This window comes from Cervus canadensis, chromosome 19, assembly GCF_019320065.1.
Source record: "Cervus canadensis isolate Bull #8, Minnesota chromosome 19, ASM1932006v1, whole genome shotgun sequence".
NCBI classification, from domain to species: domain Eukaryota; kingdom Metazoa; phylum Chordata; class Mammalia; order Artiodactyla; family Cervidae; genus Cervus; species Cervus canadensis.
Window position 1 is genome coordinate 8000238 of NC_057404.1, and position 19651 is coordinate 8019888.

The window sequence follows — 19651 nt, forward strand, 5'->3', positions numbered from 1 at the left end:
GGAAAAACACCCCAGAGGTGCACAAAAGAGAGTAATATACACAATTAAATGAGTCAATGGTTCTGAAGCGCTTAGATTAGTCATTATATAAATGCCATATAAGTATTAAGCAAAAACACATTTGGATATGGACACGCATACCACATAAATCCTTTTTTAAAAATAAAAAAGAAATCACAAGCTCTGCTGACTTCCACTCTTCACGTTTTGTTTCTCTGGGATCAGCGTGCGAGGGTGTGAACGTGCGGGGCTGTAGGTAACTTCCCAGAGTTCTGTTCAGGAGCATCCCTAAACAGAGCCTTGATGCCCAGTAAGACAGTCCTGCCCTTCAGGGCCCAGGCATTCTAACAGACGAGTGAATAAATAACCGTATCACCCGTGAAACTGGGTGCATTAGACCCTGCAGTCTGGTAGAAACATCAGCTGCTTTGTTTTCTGGGCAGAAATGAGGACGTAGCCAGTCCCTCGGATCTGGGTACCACGTCACCAAAGAGAGCCACAGGCCGGGTGCGGACAGTCAGGTTTTCGCACAGTTTTTTGCGCAGAGGGGTGCGGGCAGTGATGATTCGTATCATGATGGCCCTCTTGGGACTGGTGACAGGGAACAGCTTGGCAAGGATCAGAGAGGGAATGATACAGAGCCTGAGCAGTTCATCGGGCCGTAAGTGATGGTGACCTCAGCTCAGAACTGAGGCTCTAAAAATGAGCTATTTTAATAACACATTTTCTTGCACGTTTAAGAAAACACACTCATGAACATGCTACTTCCACGACAGGACAGACATACCTTGCTTTCACTTTCATTGGACAGAATTTCCAGGGCTTCCAGGTGTGACAAACCTTGATACTCATCGAATAGCATCCCGTAGTGTGCGGTCCTCTCGGCTGGGAGCTGCTGTGCCAACCTCTGCTTCTCCTTCTCTTTGGCCTCTCGTAACATCTGCACAAACACACATTTGTACACTAGATGTGTGCTTAAAAGCCCCATGTACCGCAAGATGTGGGGGGGGGATGAACACTGACTTGGTACTAGTGAAGAGTAGGTTTCAGTCATTTTGGAATTTCTGCAAAAATGACTTTTTAAAAAAAAAAAGTAGGTGAGTTTTTATTTATTTTTTAATTTTTTGACCACTTCACACAGCTTGCAGAATCTTAGTTCCCTAACCAGGGACTGAACTCATGCTCCCTGCGATGGAAGCATGGAGCCCTAACCACTGTACTGTCACATTCCCCCAGAATGACTTTTTGGATTAATTTTACCCACAATTTTTCACATAATATTCCACTTTGGATTCTTCATGTTCATACGTACACAACAAAACAAAGCAAAAATTCTAATCCCAGGAATAGGATTGGAAAGAAGGAAAGCAAAAACTGAACAGTGGTTTCCATTGAAGTGTTTTCTGTGTGTGTGATTAATCTTATTTTTTTTAATGTCCAGATTTTCTACATGAGCAAATTTAATGTACACTGGGAAAGCTGAATCTATTGTGACAGGATTAATTGCAACTTGTACACCTAGGCAGACTTCAAAGAAAAAATAAGTTGATCTGATTTTATTTGAATTATTTAAAAATCTTGTGTGCGTGGTTATTAAATATCCTCAATTAAAAAAATAATAAAATATAAGCTCGTAGTGTATTCTTCACCAGATACCTAATATAAATGTACATATGAATATAAATAAAGTGTTAGCTTATCAATTTCTTAGATTGGTTTTGAGAAAAATGACTGTGGACTGACTTCCTCTTCAGGCTGATCATTTTTCTCCAGTTATGTTCCTATTGATTAAATAATAAGACAGTAAACACAAGTTGACCTGTTACTAATAATTTCCTGAACTTGCTTTCTTTGATTCTAAGCACTTTTTATTTGATTCCTCATCAAGGTTACTGTGACATTGTTTATAGGGTTCTTTAATATCTGTGAAGAGCACCATAAATGCACTGGCCACTACAAGGTCACAAGGGGAAGATTGTAAAAGAATAGATTTTGGTTTTTATTAGGTGTCAATAAAACAATCAGCCTCATTCTCCTTTTCAGTTCCTGAGGTCGTTAGCCCAAAATCCAGGAGGCTACGGAAAGAAGTCACCCTCCTGTCTGTTTTCAAGACTGAATGAGTACAAGGTTTGAATTTTAAAATTTTCAAAACCACCTCTGGGAATTTTTAACACTTACTCAATAAAAGCCAACTAACCTCACTGATCTCACTGGCTTGGTTGTGGTGAAATAAAGTGACACTGAAATTGCTTCCTGATTGCCTTCTTTCTGGGCTTTGCAGGTGGTGCTAGTGGCAAAGAACCCACCTGCCAGTGCAGGAGATGCAAGAGACGTGGGTTCAATCCCTGGGTCAGGAAGATCCCCTGGAGAAGAAAATGGCAACCCACTCTGGTATTCTTGCCTGGGAAATCCCATGGACAGAGAGAGGAGTCTGGTGGGCTACAGTCCATGGGGTCACAAAGTGTCAGACATGACTGAGCTGGTATTGTTCTTTACCCTCTTTCTGGTCTATTTCTTTTTTTAACAGCACTGATCATTTTCTAAAATATGAGACAATATATATTGTTTGTTTGTCCCTCCTCACTAGAACAAAATCTCCAGTTTTAACCAGTGATGGTCTCAAATGCTTAGAACAGTGTGTAGCACATGGTGGACATTCAAAATGCATTTGTGGAATGCGTTGTGGAACGATTGAATGAATGAATACTTACTGTTTGGAAGGAGGCTGAAGGGGGTAATGTTGTGGCCGTCCAGTGTAAACTGGCCATGTGAGTCACAGGTGCGATGCTGGGATGTGTCCCAGACTGTTCCCTGGTGGCTCAGCTGGTAAAGAATCTGCCTGCAACGTGGGAGACCTGGGCTTGATCCCTGGGCTGGGACGATCCCCTAGAGAAGAGAATGGCTACCTTCTCCGGTATTCTGGCCGGGAGAATTCCATGGACTGTATAGTCCATGGGTCGTAAAGGGTTGGACACGACTGAGTGACTTTCACTTTTAGATGTGTAATTACAAACAAATGCAGATGGCAAGTGTGTATTCTTGGGTGACACATTTCTATGAGCATTGCTACTTACTTTTTTAGCAAGAGACTGAATGCAGAGGTGACAAAAAATTGTGATGTGGCACAGAAACTATGGCAATCTGGGAACTTGCCCAGGTCCAGTTCTTCACTTTGCAGGAGTGTAAACTCAGGCCAAAGATTCACAGACTTAGTTTCTGAACTTGGTCACAGTTCCTCCCACACTGTCCCCTTCTTGACTAGAATCAAATTTATATATATGTATAAATTTATGTATACATATATAACATATTTATATGTAAGTACAAGTGTGTATATATAATATACATTATATACATTAATATATAGATACATTCTATATATATATATATATAGAATATACAAGGGTAACAATTTATACATATAGGGAAAGTGAAAGTCACTCAGTCGCGTCTGACTCTTTGCAACCCCATGGACTGTAGTCTACTAGGCTCCTCTCTGTCCATGGAATTTTCCAGGCAAGAATACTGGAGTGGGTAGCCATTTCCTTCTCCAGGGGATCTTCTTGACCCTGGGCTGCCCCGGAATGCTCACACTATAGGAATGAAAGATAAACCCTTTTCATTCTAAGCCACATTGATACTTGGGTTATTATTACTATTATTGGTTTTGTTTTATTTTGCATTTTTACAGCATCTAATGTTAATTGCCTGATTAATACAAAATCTATTTTCTTCTTTAAGGATCAAGAGGTTAATGGTCTAGCTGACTCTGCCAAGTCTCTACCAGGACTATAATATCAGAGTGGTTACATGTTGGTTATTATGGAGGTGTGTGTTAGTTACTCAGTCATGTCTGACTCGTTGTGACCCCATGGACTGTAGCCCACCAGGCTCCTCTGTCCGTGGGATTCTCCAGGCAAGAAAACTGGAGTGGGTAGCCATTTCTTTCTCCAGGAGATTGTCCTGATCCAGGGATTGAACCTGGGTCTCCTGCACTGCAGGCAGATTTCCTATCACCTGAGCCACCAGGGAAGCCCCTACAGTGGAAGAACTAAGAAGTCACCTAGAAATCAAATTTTTTAGGAGCTGCCACAGCTGATATCACCTGTTTTCAGTGATATCTCCTTTGTGGCTTTCTAGCACTGAGTCATGGGAAGACGTGTCTGTCCTATCGGTGAAATTTATAAAATCCTGTATCTGCTGCTCCTGATTTTGGTAAGACACTGGTATGTCACTGGTAAGACCTGGTATGTCAGACTCTTAAGGGGGAAGAGCTATAGGGGCATGTCTGAGACTATGGGGTCTGAGCTGGGCATGTGCTGTATGAAGGAGCAAGTTCAATATTAGAGTTTTGTATTTAGAAAATAAGATAAATATTACTTTTAATTTAATTGATTACTGTAAGTAAAGCAAAACATAAATTAAATTCTTCATATCATACTTTTCAAGGAGGAAAATTTTACAGCTGGAAGTGTGACAGGAGAAGTCCAACCTTGCATATAGTAAGAGAAATATAAACTAAGATTCCATTGAGATAGCATTTTTACCTATCATCTTGACACACAAAAATAATAGTGATAAGAACTAACATTCTTGGGTGCGAACTATGAGTCAGGTTCACTTCTAACTCATGTAATCCTCACAACAAAGCTATTAGTAGGTATTGATGGTCCCAGTGTATAGAAGAGTAATCTGAAGCACAGAAGGGTTAAGTCAAGGGTTAAGCTCAAGGTCATGGAGCTAGAACCTGGTAGAGCTAGAATATGATGGTACTGCAGACTGAATGTTTGCGTTTCCCCAAAATTATTTTGTTGAAACATAATCCCTGGTGTGATGGTATTAAGAGGTGAGGCCTTCGGGAGGTGATTAGATCACAAGGGTGGACCCCTCATGAACAGGATTCAGGTCCTTATAAAAGAAACCCAGAGAGCTCCTCCACCTTCTTCCACCATGTGAAGAAGCTGGGAGAACATCAGCCTCTGAATCATAAAGCAGGCTCTTAACCAGACACTGAATCTGCTGTTGCTCTGACCTTCAACTTGCCAGACTCCAGAATTTTGAGAAAATAAATGTTCGTTGTTTATAAGCCCCTCAGCCTATGGTATTCTCCTATAGCAGCTGAATGGACTAAGACAAATGGTATCAATGGAATTATCTTTAAGAAATTATTAAGTATGTATAATTTATATTTAATAAAGCAAGATACCAAAGAGTTGGTTAGTATGCTGGCATTTGGTTGAAAAAGTCTGTATGTATACATGTCCATATACATATATATATATATTTAGCTATATGTACCTATACGGCCATATCTATATCTAAATCTGTCTATATAATGTCTCTGATAGAATCTGTAAGAAGCTGTGAACAATGGGTAACAATGATTGTCTCCCATGAAGAGTGGCTGGGGAAAGCGGCATATTAAAATTTCAATTTTCACCTCCTGCTATTTCATGTCTTTGAATTGGACATGTGCTTTAAAATATCTATTAAAGAAGATAAATACAATTTTATTTACTTTATTGACTGAAAGAACAAATCACAAAAGTACATAATCCCACCTGAGATAAAGAAACAGTTCTCTCCATGAGTGTCTTGGTCCGCTTAAAACCTGGGTCACTTTCCGCAAGGACATTCATGGTTTTCTTGCCGATGAATTCCAAAGCATCAAGACCACCAGTTAAGACGCTTTTACCCTGCCAGTGAGGTAATTGCATGAGATTAGGTTTTTATGTTTTGCTGTTTCGAGGCAGTCAGCACCTCCTAGAATGCACTAACTTCAAATATTAAAAGCAATATGAAGTCACAATTTTTTCTCATCAGGAGATTTATCATCCATTTAATTCTATTTTCTTTTCCTTGGAAGAGCATATATCATATAATTTGTAGGACATACAATGTTATTTTAAAAAGGTGCTTAAGAAAAGCAAAACATTTTAAGGATTAATTTTATTGGTGTGTGTGAATAGGTATGCTTCTAAGACAAAAAATTAACAGATGACCCAATTCCTGATTTTGCTTGAAACAATTTTAACCCAAGTAACAGAATTATTTGGAGCAGTCTATAAAAATGTCAAATAGTCTTGCCAATTTAGGGAATTCTTTAATCTAGGGCCCTAGAGTGTAGGACCCTCAGGCTGCTTCCGTGGCTCTTGCATACTTTCAGAAACTAGCGATAACTGCCTATAATTAGTATATTCATGGAATAAGACAGGTTGATTTCTACATAATTCTGGCTCTAGAAATTATTCTATTATGCAGTTATCCTCTGCAAATTCCTTTGCCAGCCACTGTTTCCCTTCTTAAAAAAGAGTAAAACAACGAAGATTAACTTAGATAAACTGTACATAACAAATAGAACTGCGTACATTTCTTTGCAACACCTTGTCTATACCCCAACTACACAACTACAATTACAATCTGCATATATCTGTGTTTTCTCACCTTACATGAGTTTTCATAAGTTATATTTTAATATTACTATAATATTTTATTGTTTATATGCATCATCCATTTTTCAAAATTATCACTTCAATAGCAATATTCTATTTCACTGATTAGTATACTTTACTAGTCATCTCCGTTTTGGACACTTAGACTTTGTTTTCAGATTTGGGAGCCAATCAATAATCACACTAGAAAACAGTTTTTTAAATGCACATATTTTGGGAAGACTAGGAGATAATAGCAATTACACTTTAGCATAATTTAAATTTATTTTCTCCTGACATTCTGAGGCTTACTTCAGTGGAGAATAAAACTGGAGGATGGAGGGACTCTGGCAGGTTTGGTGGGGGGTGGGGTGCCTGAGCTTGGGAAAAGGGAGGCGTGGGAGGTTGGAGGGCACACGGAAAGGAATGTGAGGAAGCTGAGGACAGACTCAGAGGGCCCTGGATCAGAGCTCAGGGAGACCATGAATTTACTCCTTGTACCAGAGATAAGGAAAGCGTTCCACTCAACTCCCAGCTCCACAACCCTCTCTGCACGTCTGCTGTGAAGTCACTCAGTCATGTCCGACTCTTCGCGACCCCGTGGACTGTAGCCTACCAGGCTCCTCCATCCATGGGATTCTCCAGGCAAGAGTACTGGAGTGGGTTACCATTTCCTTCTCCAGGGGATCTTCCTGACCCAGGGATCGAACCCGGGTCTTCCGCATTGGAGGCCAAGGTAATGCCTTAACCTCTGAGCCACCAGGGAAGCCCCTAAAACATATTAGTTGACTCCTAAAACATATTAGCTGCCCGCTTCTCCCTGCTTAGTCTAGACTACTTCAAGTAGCAAGGAGAGGAACAGCCATTTCCTATTTCTGGCAAGCTCTGACATGAAGTCTGAGTAAGACGCCTCCATATATGTGTCCTTGGCCCCCTCATCTCATATGCCTTTGCATCTGATAACTGTTGAGTTGCCTTCATCTTCCAGGATGTTATTATGTCTTCTTGTCTGTCAGCGTATGCCCAGCATCTAGCATAGCTCTTGGTATATAATGCGAGCTAACTACTTTTTTTTTTCTTTTTTTTATGCTAACTACCTTTTAAAAAAAAGTGAATGAATGAATAAATTGGAAATGAGCCATATTTTATGAAAAACTAGCTGTTTGATTTTACAAAGCAGAAAGTAAACCTTTTCTTCTGATCCTGAAGACCAGCTAGCTGCTTCATCTCAGCTGGGGTGTGTCCTTCTTGTTTTCATTATTCATCAGTGCCTTGTCAATAACAAGCTTCTTAAGTTTCTATAAGAGGAAGGGGCCAGAGAAGGAGCCTGCTATTCAAGGAAAGAGAGGAGTGGGAACTGGGAGGTAGGGATGGAGGAAGAATGATGGTCTTGTTATCTGGAAATACGTTAGAAACATCTTGGGGATGCTCCTGATTCTTTACTGGTATGTGTATATTCATACTTAGAATCACTTCATAATTTTTCAGATTGAAGGTTAAGAGACACAGAATATTTCAGAAAAACAACTGTCCCAGCTCTAAGAAAGAGCCCTCCCTCCCCGGTAAACAGAGATTGTCCTTGCAGCTGCTGGCAAGGACACTGTTACATCAGACTGAAAAATATTCCTTCTAAGCAGCTCCTTCCTTTTAAACATAAAGTATATTTCATTTTGTTCTTATCATCTTGGTTCCAAGGTTATGCCTACTCTGTCGGAGAAAGCATAACAAAACCATAATCAAAAGTTTTGAGCAAGGCCATCCTTTCTCTGATGTATCTAGGTCACTGGTAAATAGAAATATCAAAAGAAGGCACAGGCAGGCCTCAGGGAAAACAGAGGAAGCAGCTAATGACTCACTGTGTTCTGAACCGCGCTGGTGATGGCTGACAGCATGCCCCGAGACCCCGAGGAAGGAGGAGTGGGTGGGCTTTCTGCGGGGCTCTGATCTGCGGCTGCATCAGCTACGAAAGAGAAAAACACCCTTTTAGAGTTTGTTTTGCTGATCTGAACTTAGAAATCTATATTTGCGCACATGGTGTAATATAGCCCAAGTCCAAGAAACACCCAAATAAACGCACCACTCACTTTGAGAGACTTCATTTTCATCATCAGGTTGGGCCCCTTCGGAAGGGCCAGAGTTTGCACTGTGAATCCGGAGGGTGGCCCCTGCCTTTTCCTTGACTGCTGTCAATCCGTGACCTGTCAGGAAAGAAAATACGACTCACAGATACAATAGAAGCCCACGGTCTGCAGATTCCATAACTCATGTCCCAGAGCCCCTGTAAGCGGAAGCTGAACATCCTAGTTGTGGGAGAATGTGGTAGGTAATAGCGTAGACATTGGGAGCCCTCGGGCATGGGCTCCAGTCTGAGCTGAGCTTGTCTGCCTAGCTGGGTGACCTTTGAGAAGTTCTCAATCTCTCTGTGACTCAGTTTCTCCACTATGCTGTTGTGAGGAGCAAATAAAGTAAACACATGTAAAGGGTTTATTTTTCCCCTTTATTTATCACACTATCCAATGAGCAACCTGGGGTTCCCAGCCCAAGATATTATCTGTGAACAGTATTCCTGTCTTACCCTCCTTCTTCTTTTCTAAGTCTCTCAGGGTGGGTATGCATCATTTATGTTTTGATTTTTGGCATGCCTAACCCATTGCAGGTGCTCAATTACTATTTGTTGAACTGAAATCAGTTGCGCCTTAACAAGCTCTTTCAAAGTGCTGGTTATCTGTTTAGCACAGTCTCTGTGTGTGACAGTCCGGTCTGGAGATGTGTCAAGATCCAAAGGCAAGCCAGTGGGAAACCAGCAGGGCACACAACAGCTGCCCTGACATTTGTCTTTAGCAGGAACAGGCCAGACACAAGAACAGTCAGGATGAGGGGCACTGATCTTCCTCCATCTTTGGGGGGACAATGCCTGTATTTCCTGGAGCTCAGCACAGTGGGTAATCAATAACTGTTTAGTGAATACGGAGCTGACCTTCCCATCTACCCTCCCACTAATGCGCACACACACACACACACACACACACACACAATGCTTGGCTTGATAGAAAAATAGTTTTATCTACATTTTATCTTGGCACAATATTTTTTTCTCTTTAGAGGATCCCTTGATTCTCAAACCAAACAACAACAAAAAAACTGATAGTCTAGTGATGTCTTAAGCGGCTATTTGAGTTCTTAAAGAAGCAGCAGCCTGGGCTGCCATCATCACAGCACTCACCTCCCCCCAGAGCAGGGGGAGAAAATGGAAAATGTTCCTTGGGACCTGGGCAACCTCAGGTTGTTGAAACCCAAGGAAGCAGCAATAATAATACATAGGGGGAAAAGTCCCAAGTCACAACATGATTTGAGAACCAAAGAGAACTGTCTAGTCATAGAGGACACTGTTAAAATGACCGACTGTCATCTCCTGAGTGAGAGAAAGATATGGATGAACCGCAAACCCAAAGAATCATATTTTATCAATTTTAACCTTATTTATTGGAGGAATCTTAATTACAGCACTAAAATTTACCAAACTGATATAGGATTAATTATATCCAGTGGGAATCACCTGTTATTATACACTATCTAGAAACCACTGAAACTTAGGAAACACTATTTACAATGTTTACAACATTAATTACATACAGAAATATGTAACTATATTCATGTGTATATCATTAGACATAGTTTGAATTCATTATTGTTACTTTTTAAAAAGATGCACTATAACTGCCAAAACTAAGGCTTGAATTGATTTCAATTAGTTTAAAGCATTTCAATGGAAACTTACTGGAAACTTTCAGTAACACATTTAAGTTATGGGATATAATTTTGTTGTTGTTGTATAGTCATTAAGTCGTGTCCGACTCTGCAATCCTATGGAGTGTAGCCCGTTAGGTTCCTCTGTCCATGGGATTCTCCAGGCAAGAATACTGGAGTGATCGGCCATGCCCTCCTCCAGGAGATGTTCCTGACCCAGGGATCAAACCCACATCTCCTGCATTGGCGGGTGGATTTTTTTTTACCACTGAGCCACTTGGGAAGCCCACAGGATATAATTATCTAACATTTATATACTGAGACCATATTCCTTGACATCCTTTAAAAACATATATATATGTGTGTGTGTATATATACATATATAATATATATAAACACATATATATTCCAAAGGAAATAACATACATTCAAATCTCAATCCATGATTCTTATTTAGATTTCTGGGAGCTAAAATCAAGGAATAAATAAATTTCAGAAGGCTAGGAGGCAACTGCTACATCTTCTTTGTGGAAATCATTCAAGAGGGATGACTTCACATCCTTCCCCGAGATCATTCAGGTTTACAAACCTCACTGTGATTCCCTCCTCTTTCACCTTCTCCACCTCTTGCAGGTTAGGACCATGTCTGAATCTTTTCCTGGGGAAGAACTGCTTCTCACCATCTCAGAACACAAACAATCATGGATATATATACACCATCTGCCTCTTTGTTTCAGCAAGGAAATACCATTTTATGTGCATAATAAGTAGAATGTGTTTGTTGAACGGACATGACAATAGACTGCTACTTCAACCACACACACACACACACACACACACACACGCACGCACGCACGCACGCATGCACACACACAGAGCTCTATTTTGGTATAATCGATATACAGATCTGCACATATTTAAAAGTTCCCCCAATTATATTTTCTAATTGACAATTCTTTTTTCCTGAATTCTTTTGTTAGTGAAAGTACGTCTTTACAACATGCTACTAGAAATATAAATCTATGGTTTTTTATAGCGAAGGTTTAGGCTCTATGCCACACCCTACTTTGAAGAATAACTTCTAAAACTTTACTTAGTGTGACATCTAGTGCCCAGAACAAGGAATAAGATGGAGTCATTGTTGCCTTTTAACAGAGTAATTCATTCTCAAAGATACTGATTTGGGTCTATCAATAACAGAGAAAAACAACCAGCATGAGTAATAGCCTAGGGTATAATATAGCTCATGAATTCTTCACAGGACATCATGAACCCTAAGCATCCCCCCAAGAAGTGAACCCGTCCAAATTCCATGATTCTAAAGATGAATATCCTCTACCCTTTGACTTACTGTGGTAAAAAGAAGGTGCACAGAGCAGAGATGGTAAGATAATAATGCTGCGATACTGCATCATTAGCAACAAATGCTAAATGATTGTCTGGTATTTAAGGTATCATCTATACTCTAGTGGAAAATGCCCTAAACATAGGAGGAATTCCTCTTGTGGAGGAATTTTGGTTCCATCAATTATCAGCCATGTGGACTCGGTGACTTTTCTGAGTCTCTGTTGCTGCATCTTTTCCGAAAGGAGGATGAGAACATCTTCCTCCCAGGGTTTTGTTAGGTTACTGAGCAGAAATACGTGAAAGCCTTGGTCCTGGGGCAACATTATTGAGCACAATGTCCCAGGCACTGGAACCTGCTTTCAGTATAGTAAATTGTCTCACAAAATCTTTTCATTATAAAGTAAGGGATATTATTCTACTCATTTCATGATTGAGAAAACGGATACCTGGCGACGTGAAAACACTTGCCTAAGATCCCAAAGCCAATAAGTGGCAGAGGCAGGATCTGAACCCAATCTTTCTAACACTCACATGCTCCATCACAATGTTATATTAAGAAAGTCTTACATGCTATTTGTAGTTGACTAAACATCATTTTAGTCCTATTTCTATAACTCCTTGCAAATCAGACACTTTATCAGGAGCTTTGTCATTCCTAAAACATTGCGTGTGTTAGTCACTCAGTTGTGTCCGACTCTTTGTGACCCAGTGGACTGTGGCCCGCCAGGCTCCTCTGTCCATGGGATTTTCCAGGCAGGAATACTGGAGTGAAAGGCCATTCCCTTCTCCAGGGTGTCTTCCTGACCCAGGGATCAAACCTAGGTCTCCTGCATTTTGGGCAGATTCTTTAGCATCTGAGCCACCAGGGAAGCCCATGAAAACACTGGTTTACACTAAAATGAGCTTGAGTGACTTTACCTTGACCAAACAGCAAGGTGAAGGTCACTCTGCAGAGAAACCTTCCTCTCACCCTGCCCTGTCCAGCCGTGCCTGGGGGTGATACAGCTTGCTGCTCTCAGGATCATCTCTGTGCTGTTCAGGCAAGGGTCCCAAGACACTGTGGGGCACTGTCTTCCACCTTCCGTCTAGTTTTTTTCTCAAAAATGTTTACCAGTCTCGCTTCTTATGATTTCCACCAAGATCAAACCCCCTTTGAAGGGAAGTCTCCCTTCTTTCTGCAGGATGAAAATAATCTGTTGTTGGTGGGAGGGTCTCTCTGACCAAGTGGTAAGTTAGAGAAGCAACAGCGGTTTCATGCCAGCACCCTGGATGCCTGGGCAGCCCACAGAGTGCTTCCCCTGGCCCCACACGATAAGGGATCCCCGCGAGGGCAGCAGCTAACGTGTTCAGAAGGCTCTCGTCTTTTAGATTGCTTTAATTTTTACATAATATTTCCTTCTTTTTCATTTCATTTCTTTCTTTCTCTTTTACAAGGTGAATGTGTAAAAAAAACTATTAAAAAAATCCCATAATCTCATTTCTTTAAGATTTCTGGTTGCTTTTTAAAAAATAAACATTTATAATGCTAACAAAATCAGATTATAAAAACATAGACAACAGAAGGTGGGCTAGCCTCTTTTTCCCTAGACAACATCCACTGACCTAACAGGTAGTAGAGTCTATAAACTTACAAATGCCCATGAAATGATTTTGGAGGAGGGCCTGGCAACCCATTCCAGGATTCTTGCCTGGAGAATCCCACAGCAGAGGAGCCTGGTGGGCCATAGACCACAGCGTTGCAAAGAGTCAGATGTGACTGAAGCGACTCAGCACACATGAAACAATATAAGACCTGAAAAAAGAATCGGTTCTAAAAGACAATGAAGAAAATTTATAAATTAAAAATTAAATAATGTTTACTTACATGTATTAAAAAATGGAATATCAGTCAACTGGTCAACTACAGTTCAAGTAAATTTAACTCTTCCATAGTTATATATACAGTATATATTTAATGAGGGATGTGGATGTGTTTTATTATACTTACTGTGATATGAGAGGGACTTCTAAGGAGGAGTGCTAGGGGCGCTTAAAAGACTTAAAGTAAGTGGCCTTGCCTTCCTTAACCTAACCCAGACCCTGTTCCCTTTTAAAGATAACAAGTCCAGTTTGTTTTTTGTTGATTCCTTTCAGCAAAAAGTTTTTAAAAGCACATTCTTACATATAAGTGACCCAGACCTGGCTTCACCATAGACAGTGGGGTCTCAGCTCAGCAGATGGTGGTGGAGGCTGTGTGTGCTGCTGGGATTCGGGAGTTCGCTCTCCCCTGCTGAGGGCCCTTGGCTCAACACCTGCTTTGCAATGCCCTTCGCCAAAGGGAACTGGCTCCCTCAAGACTCTACTGTAGAGACTGGTCAGTGAGGGAGCTGGTGATATAAAAGCCTGGCCCTGTGCATTAATAGGGGACATCTCTGAAGAGTCACCCCAACCCCCAAGCTTCCTATGGGATGGGCTGCAACTGCATCATTGTTCATCTTCTCCTGAAGCCCTATTCTTTTCATTTTTTTTTAAAGAATAATTTATTTTTATTTATTTTTTATTTTTGGTCGTGCTGGGTCTTCGTTGCTGCAAGCGCTTTTCTCGAGTTGCGGCAAGTGGGACCTACCCTCTAGTTGCAGTGCTCAGGCTTCCATTGCGGTGGCCTCTCTCGTTGCAGAGCATGGGCTCCGGGGCTCACAGGCTCAGTAGCTGTGGCTCGCGGGCTCCAGAGCGCAAGCTCAACGGTTGCGCCTAGGGGTTTAGCTGCTCCACGGCATGCAGGATCTTCCCAGATCAGGGATCGAACTCTTGTCTCCTGCATTGGCAGGAGCCACCGGGGAAGCCCCCAAAGCCCAGTTCTGCTTTCCCGGTCCTTCACTATCTTTGCAAGGCTTGCTCCTGAGAGCCCTTCCCAGTAAAACTCCAGCGCACTCATTGCTGCCTCAGTCTCTCCCCTGAGCATCCAACCTGGGACACTGACCTATCTCATTCTCTTTGATGGTCATGTAGAACATTCCACAGGATGACTCTATCATGCTTCACATTCTCTATGGATGGATACACGAGTAGCTTCTGGTTTTTCTTATATTCCTGGTGAACTCCCCCACCTCTTCCAGGTCTTTGCTCAAACATCACCTCATTAAGACCTACCCCTTACCGCTCTTCAACCTGTACTCCTGACTGTATTTTTCAAAGACTTCCCACTTTATAACCCTCTATATAATTTTCCTACTCAGTATGTGTATTGCTTATTGTCCACATCCTTCCACTAGTCTGTAAGCTCTACTACAGGGTCTTCTCTTACTTGCTCACTACTTTATCTCAAGTGTCTAGACTAGTGCCTGGCATGGTAACTATTTGATGAGTATATTCCATATTCACACATTTATCTTAATGAACTTTTGTAAAGAGTCAACAGTGGGACTGCTGGATAGAAAGGCTCATAGATTTAGGATTTCATCAGTAGTGCTAATTGCTCTTCTGAGGGTTACACCAATTTCTACTCTTCTTCAGGTGAATTTTGGAAATAGAACAATTTAAAAGTATTGATTGCCTTTCAGACTCTACTATCAATGAATTCAAGATACTATAAAAAGTTGTGAGAAGTAGCTGTTTAGAAAAACACATGGATGGTGTTGCTGCACTCAACCAAAGCGAACTTCATGGCAGCAAAATGTGGAGCCAGTCCCCCTTCCTTTTGGGGAAGTCTCCTCTCTCCATCAATCTGGTTGAGCTCCAGTCTGTAATCAGGTACTCACGTCTCTCTGGGCTCAAAAATCGACAAAAAGAGTTTCTGAACTCACAGTGTTTGCCTCGCCACCACACAGGAATTCATTAATCCCTGGGCCCTATTCACAGTTTGAAAGGATTCTGAACAAACTCCAAGCATTAATCCTGTTATCTTTTGTACTGATATTTGAGAATTTTCACATCATCAGCAATATCACCTTTAAAAACGAATCCACGTGATATCGAGAGTGAAATCCCTAGTAGAGTTCTTACTGCAGCGTCATTCTGACAAGTTTGCCGTTCTCTGTGATGAACACTGTCATTATTTCTGACAGTGCTGGTAGAAGATGTTCATTAAAACGTGCAGAAGGAAAACACCATGTACCTCATGAGTGGATAGGGAAGGAGAACAATGATAATTTTGAAAAGGTAAATATACAGATCAGCTCTCGCTTGCCCTTCTCAGGTACCCTAGCATAAAGGTGTTGAGGCTCATAAAACTGCCAAAACTAGAATTTTAAATAAACAGGTGGGCCTTTTGTAGTATCTGGAAATAAGTTGCTCTATTCTACTATAGAATTTTTACCTTGGCATAAATGTATATGTCTCAGCATTGTCGACTTTCATTTTGGTTACTAGTCTATCACTTAGCAATATATTCTACACATAAATCAAGTCTCTATGGTGCTTGTGGGAAATCACATCTGTTTCTCACAACAGTACTTTGAAATTATCATTAAAATCTTTTTATTCTTTTTTTTTTTTACATTTTCCTTCTGCCTGGATCTTAAATAATAACCATTTTTATTGCATTTTATGAACTCATCCAAAGGCATGGGTGGCAGCTGATCAAGTCTTCTTAGAATGTGATTAATAGTGTGGCTGTAAATGAAACCAGCACAGGGGTTATGGCCTCTCCAAAAACAATTGTTGGCTGAGAGATGTCTGATTTTATATAAGCATTGGGAAGGTTGCTTTTTCATTTCTTCATAATCTTGGGGGTCAAAGTAGTGAGTCAAAAGATAAAATATAAAAATACAGTGTAGAAAAAGTCAATTTTCTATATTTTTCTACTTAGCACAGTGGTTACAAATATCTTTCTTTTGCTACATAGAACCACAGTCTATGGAATCATTATATTTCAGAAGTTGGAGGGAATCTTAGGATTTCTCAAGTCGTCCCACACATACTTTTCCAAGTAAGGAAGCTGAGCCTAGAGAGGCTCTTTGCATAGTGTAGCTAGCTAGTTAGAGACACTTCTTGTGATCACAAGTTAGGGGCAGTCGGGACCAGGGTGCTCAGGTTTTATGACTCCTGATACAACGTGCTTTCCAAGAGAGAACCACCTCTAAATCTTTCCATTCTCTAATTACTCTCTTGCTGACTCTTAAACAGTTCTAGCAATTGTGACTGCGGTTTTTCAACAACTGTAACAGTACTGGTTTCTATGTGTAATGCTCAATCGACAGCTCTGAGTTTCATTAGGGACTTCGTGTCTCCTACAGTTTTATCTGCTGCTGGAATTACCCTGAGGGTAACACGAGGTTTCTGAGTAGCAATCAATTGCAATAGGAGGTGTGGTTATTTTCTTCCGTTATTTTCCACAGGCAATTTATAAACCTTCAAGAGCTTGTCGGCTGCTGTGAGTGCTCTTTTTTCAAATAAGTTTCTTTGCCCTGTGATAATAACCTTCACGCTGCAAAGCCCTGAGGATATTATTTGCATGTGCATAACGGAAGGCCTGCCTCGCTTGCCTCTCTGAATCCAAAGGTAACGGCTCAAGATAGACCACGATTTAGTGGTCTATAAACTCCTCAAGCTTCTGTAAGAAGGTGGTCGAATCCTATTCTAACCAACCCTCTGTTTCAGGCTGTGAGCCTGACGGACACTTCTCCACTTGGGGGACACATGATCCCTGTTACCTTTGGGGAGTCAAATCACCAGTCACCTCCACTGCCTGTTTCCAGCCTTGGAACCTATGACTTCGGCCTTCCCTCAGGCTACAAGTTTTAGCTCTCTACCAGGTACACAAAAATACTTATCTCACCTTAAAGTATACATTGCTATCATTTTAGCCACCATTACTTTGTAAAGTTACAGTTGGTCTTAATCAGAAATCCCCAAGATACACCTTGTGAATGAGTTAGGGATGGTATTCAACTATCTCGCTGCTTCATTCATTCGGGTTGTGATGACCAGTGATGACGAACACAGTCTCTACTTCTCTAAAGATGGCTCCAGTTTGTCCGATGGGACTCTTGGAGTGAGTATCGATATTTCAAAATTTCTTTGCTCACCCTCATATGCCCTTTGGTTGTTGTGGGTACAAACAAGAGGAAAATGCCAAGATTAAAATGCTTTCAAAATTCTAGCATGTAGCTAGAGCCATTAAAAAATATTAAGATTCTGGAATTGGTGGTGTAACTGTTAAGGATTTCAAACAGAAAAGGGAGGTGTGGTAGGTAGAACTGAGAGATCACTCCCGAGATTCTCACCCCTGGTATATACACCCATGACTCCCCACCACCACCAATTGGAGGGTGGTTTTTGTTCAGTCACTAAGTCATACCTGACTCTTTGCAACCCCATGAACTCCAGGCTCCTCTGTCCTCCACTGTCTCCCAGAGTTTTCTCAAATTCATGTCTACTGAGTCAGTGATGCCATCCAACCATCTCATCCTCTGCCACCCCCTTCTCCTTTTGCCTTCAATCTCTCCCAGCATCAGGGTCTTTTCCAAGGAATCGGCTCCTTGCATCAGGAGGCCAAAATATTAGAGCTTCAGCTTCAGCACCGGTCCTTTCAATTAATACTCAGGGTTGATTTCCTTTATGATTGACTGGTTTGATCTTGCTGTCCAAGGGACTCTCAAGAGTCTTCTCCAGCACAATTTGAAAGCATTAGTTCTTCAGTGCTCAGTCTTCTTTATGATCCAACTCTCACATTCGAAAAGGAAATTGCAACCCACTCCAGTATTCTTGCCTGGAGAATCCCATGGACAGAGGAGCCTGGTGGGCTACAGTCCATAGGGTCGCAAAAAGCTGGACACAACTGAAGTGACTTAGCATTAGCACTGGAAAAAATATAGCTTTGAGTATACTGCCTTTGTTGGCAAAGTGATATCTCTACTTTTTAATATGCTGTCTAGGTTTGTCATAGTTTTCCTTCTAGGGAGCAACAGTCTTTTAATTTGAGAGTGAACAAGATTGTGAATACGATGGGATTCACTCGATAATTCAATTCAATTCAGTCGCTCAGCCATGTCCGACTCTTTGTGACCCCCACGGACTGCCAATGCGGTAGCTGCAGGAGATGTCAGTTCAATGCCTGGGTCAGGAAGTTCTGGACACCATTATAACTGGAAGCACCCAAAACATTATACTGTTTTATGACATAAAGCACGAAGAGAGTGGTATAACTTGGTGATCAAGTAATATACTGTTCCATGACATCACAATTTCAAAAACTTTTAGACTCCACATTTTTAGTTTTGGTTTAGAAAGCATGCTGGTCCTGAGTACTGTCAGTGGCAAGATCCATTTGGGAGTCACTAAAAGCTCAAACATTTTCCCAAGAAAGCAAGATGCTTGCAGTGCCTGTCCTCACTCTAATAAGAGACTCTGTCCTGTTCAGAAAACAAAACAGGCTCTTCCACTTTAATCTGACTAATTTTTCCATCTGCATATGTATTGGGTTGGTCAAAAAGTTTGTTTGTGTTTTTGGCTAACCCAAAGTATCCATGGTATACCTGGCCCTTCAACTAGCAAAAGAAAAAAAAATCTGCTTTTCAGGCTCTCAGCAGAGAGCAATGTTTATTCGATCACCATCTACTCCTTGCCATAGCTCTACTGGTACTTGACAGGCAAGGAATTAGGAGAATGCAATGAATCCATTCTTCTAGGCATCTAAACTCTATCAAACTAGATACCAGCCCCTTCAACTGTCTGTGACCACGGTTCACTGGGGCCAGAGACTACTGATTTTAGGAGTAACAGTGAATTGGACCAATTCATGGCCCATCACAAGATCCTCATGCCACAGACTATACGAGAACACCTGAGTTAGATGATCTGAAAGCGGTGTTCCCTGTGGCTTCCGATGTTCTGCCTGTTACTCTCCACCCTCAAGATGAAATGTCAAGGCTAGGTCATCTTAGACATGTTTATGTTATATCTTCAGTGTTCATGAAGAGTATACACAAGAAATGGTCACATGAAGAATAGTGTGACAAATCTTCACTGATGAGGACACAGTCATTAAATTTTCTCTTTGTATAAGAGCCAACACAGGACATTTCTTCAAAAATTTAATACAAGGAAAATAAAGTTATGTAAATATGCTGTCTTGTTTTATCATTCAATGAGAAAGATAATCTACTGGCAGCCAAAATAAAGTTATCCAAATAAGCTGTGCTGTGCTG

General features: G+C 41.1%; 1 protein-coding gene across 3 annotated transcripts in view; it reads right to left on the reverse strand.

Moving 5' to 3' along the window:
- The window catches only part of FAM114A1 (family with sequence similarity 114 member A1), a 68864-nt gene that overhangs the window by 25215 nt on the left and 23998 nt on the right, over window positions 1–19651 (reverse strand). For 2 of the 3 annotated variants that reach the window (XM_043438107.1, XM_043438106.1), the window contains exons 4-7: window positions 8516–8629; window positions 8288–8391; window positions 5562–5696; window positions 788–940 (exon numbers count right to left, since the gene is read on the reverse strand). In XM_043438107.1, the coding sequence (XP_043294042.1) occupies window positions 788–940; window positions 5562–5696; window positions 8288–8391; window positions 8516–8629 (506 nt within the window). Of the gene's footprint in view, window positions 1–787; window positions 941–5561; window positions 5697–8287; window positions 8392–8515; window positions 8630–19651 lie in introns of those variants that run through there. The other variant, XM_043438108.1, reaches the window with a different exon arrangement.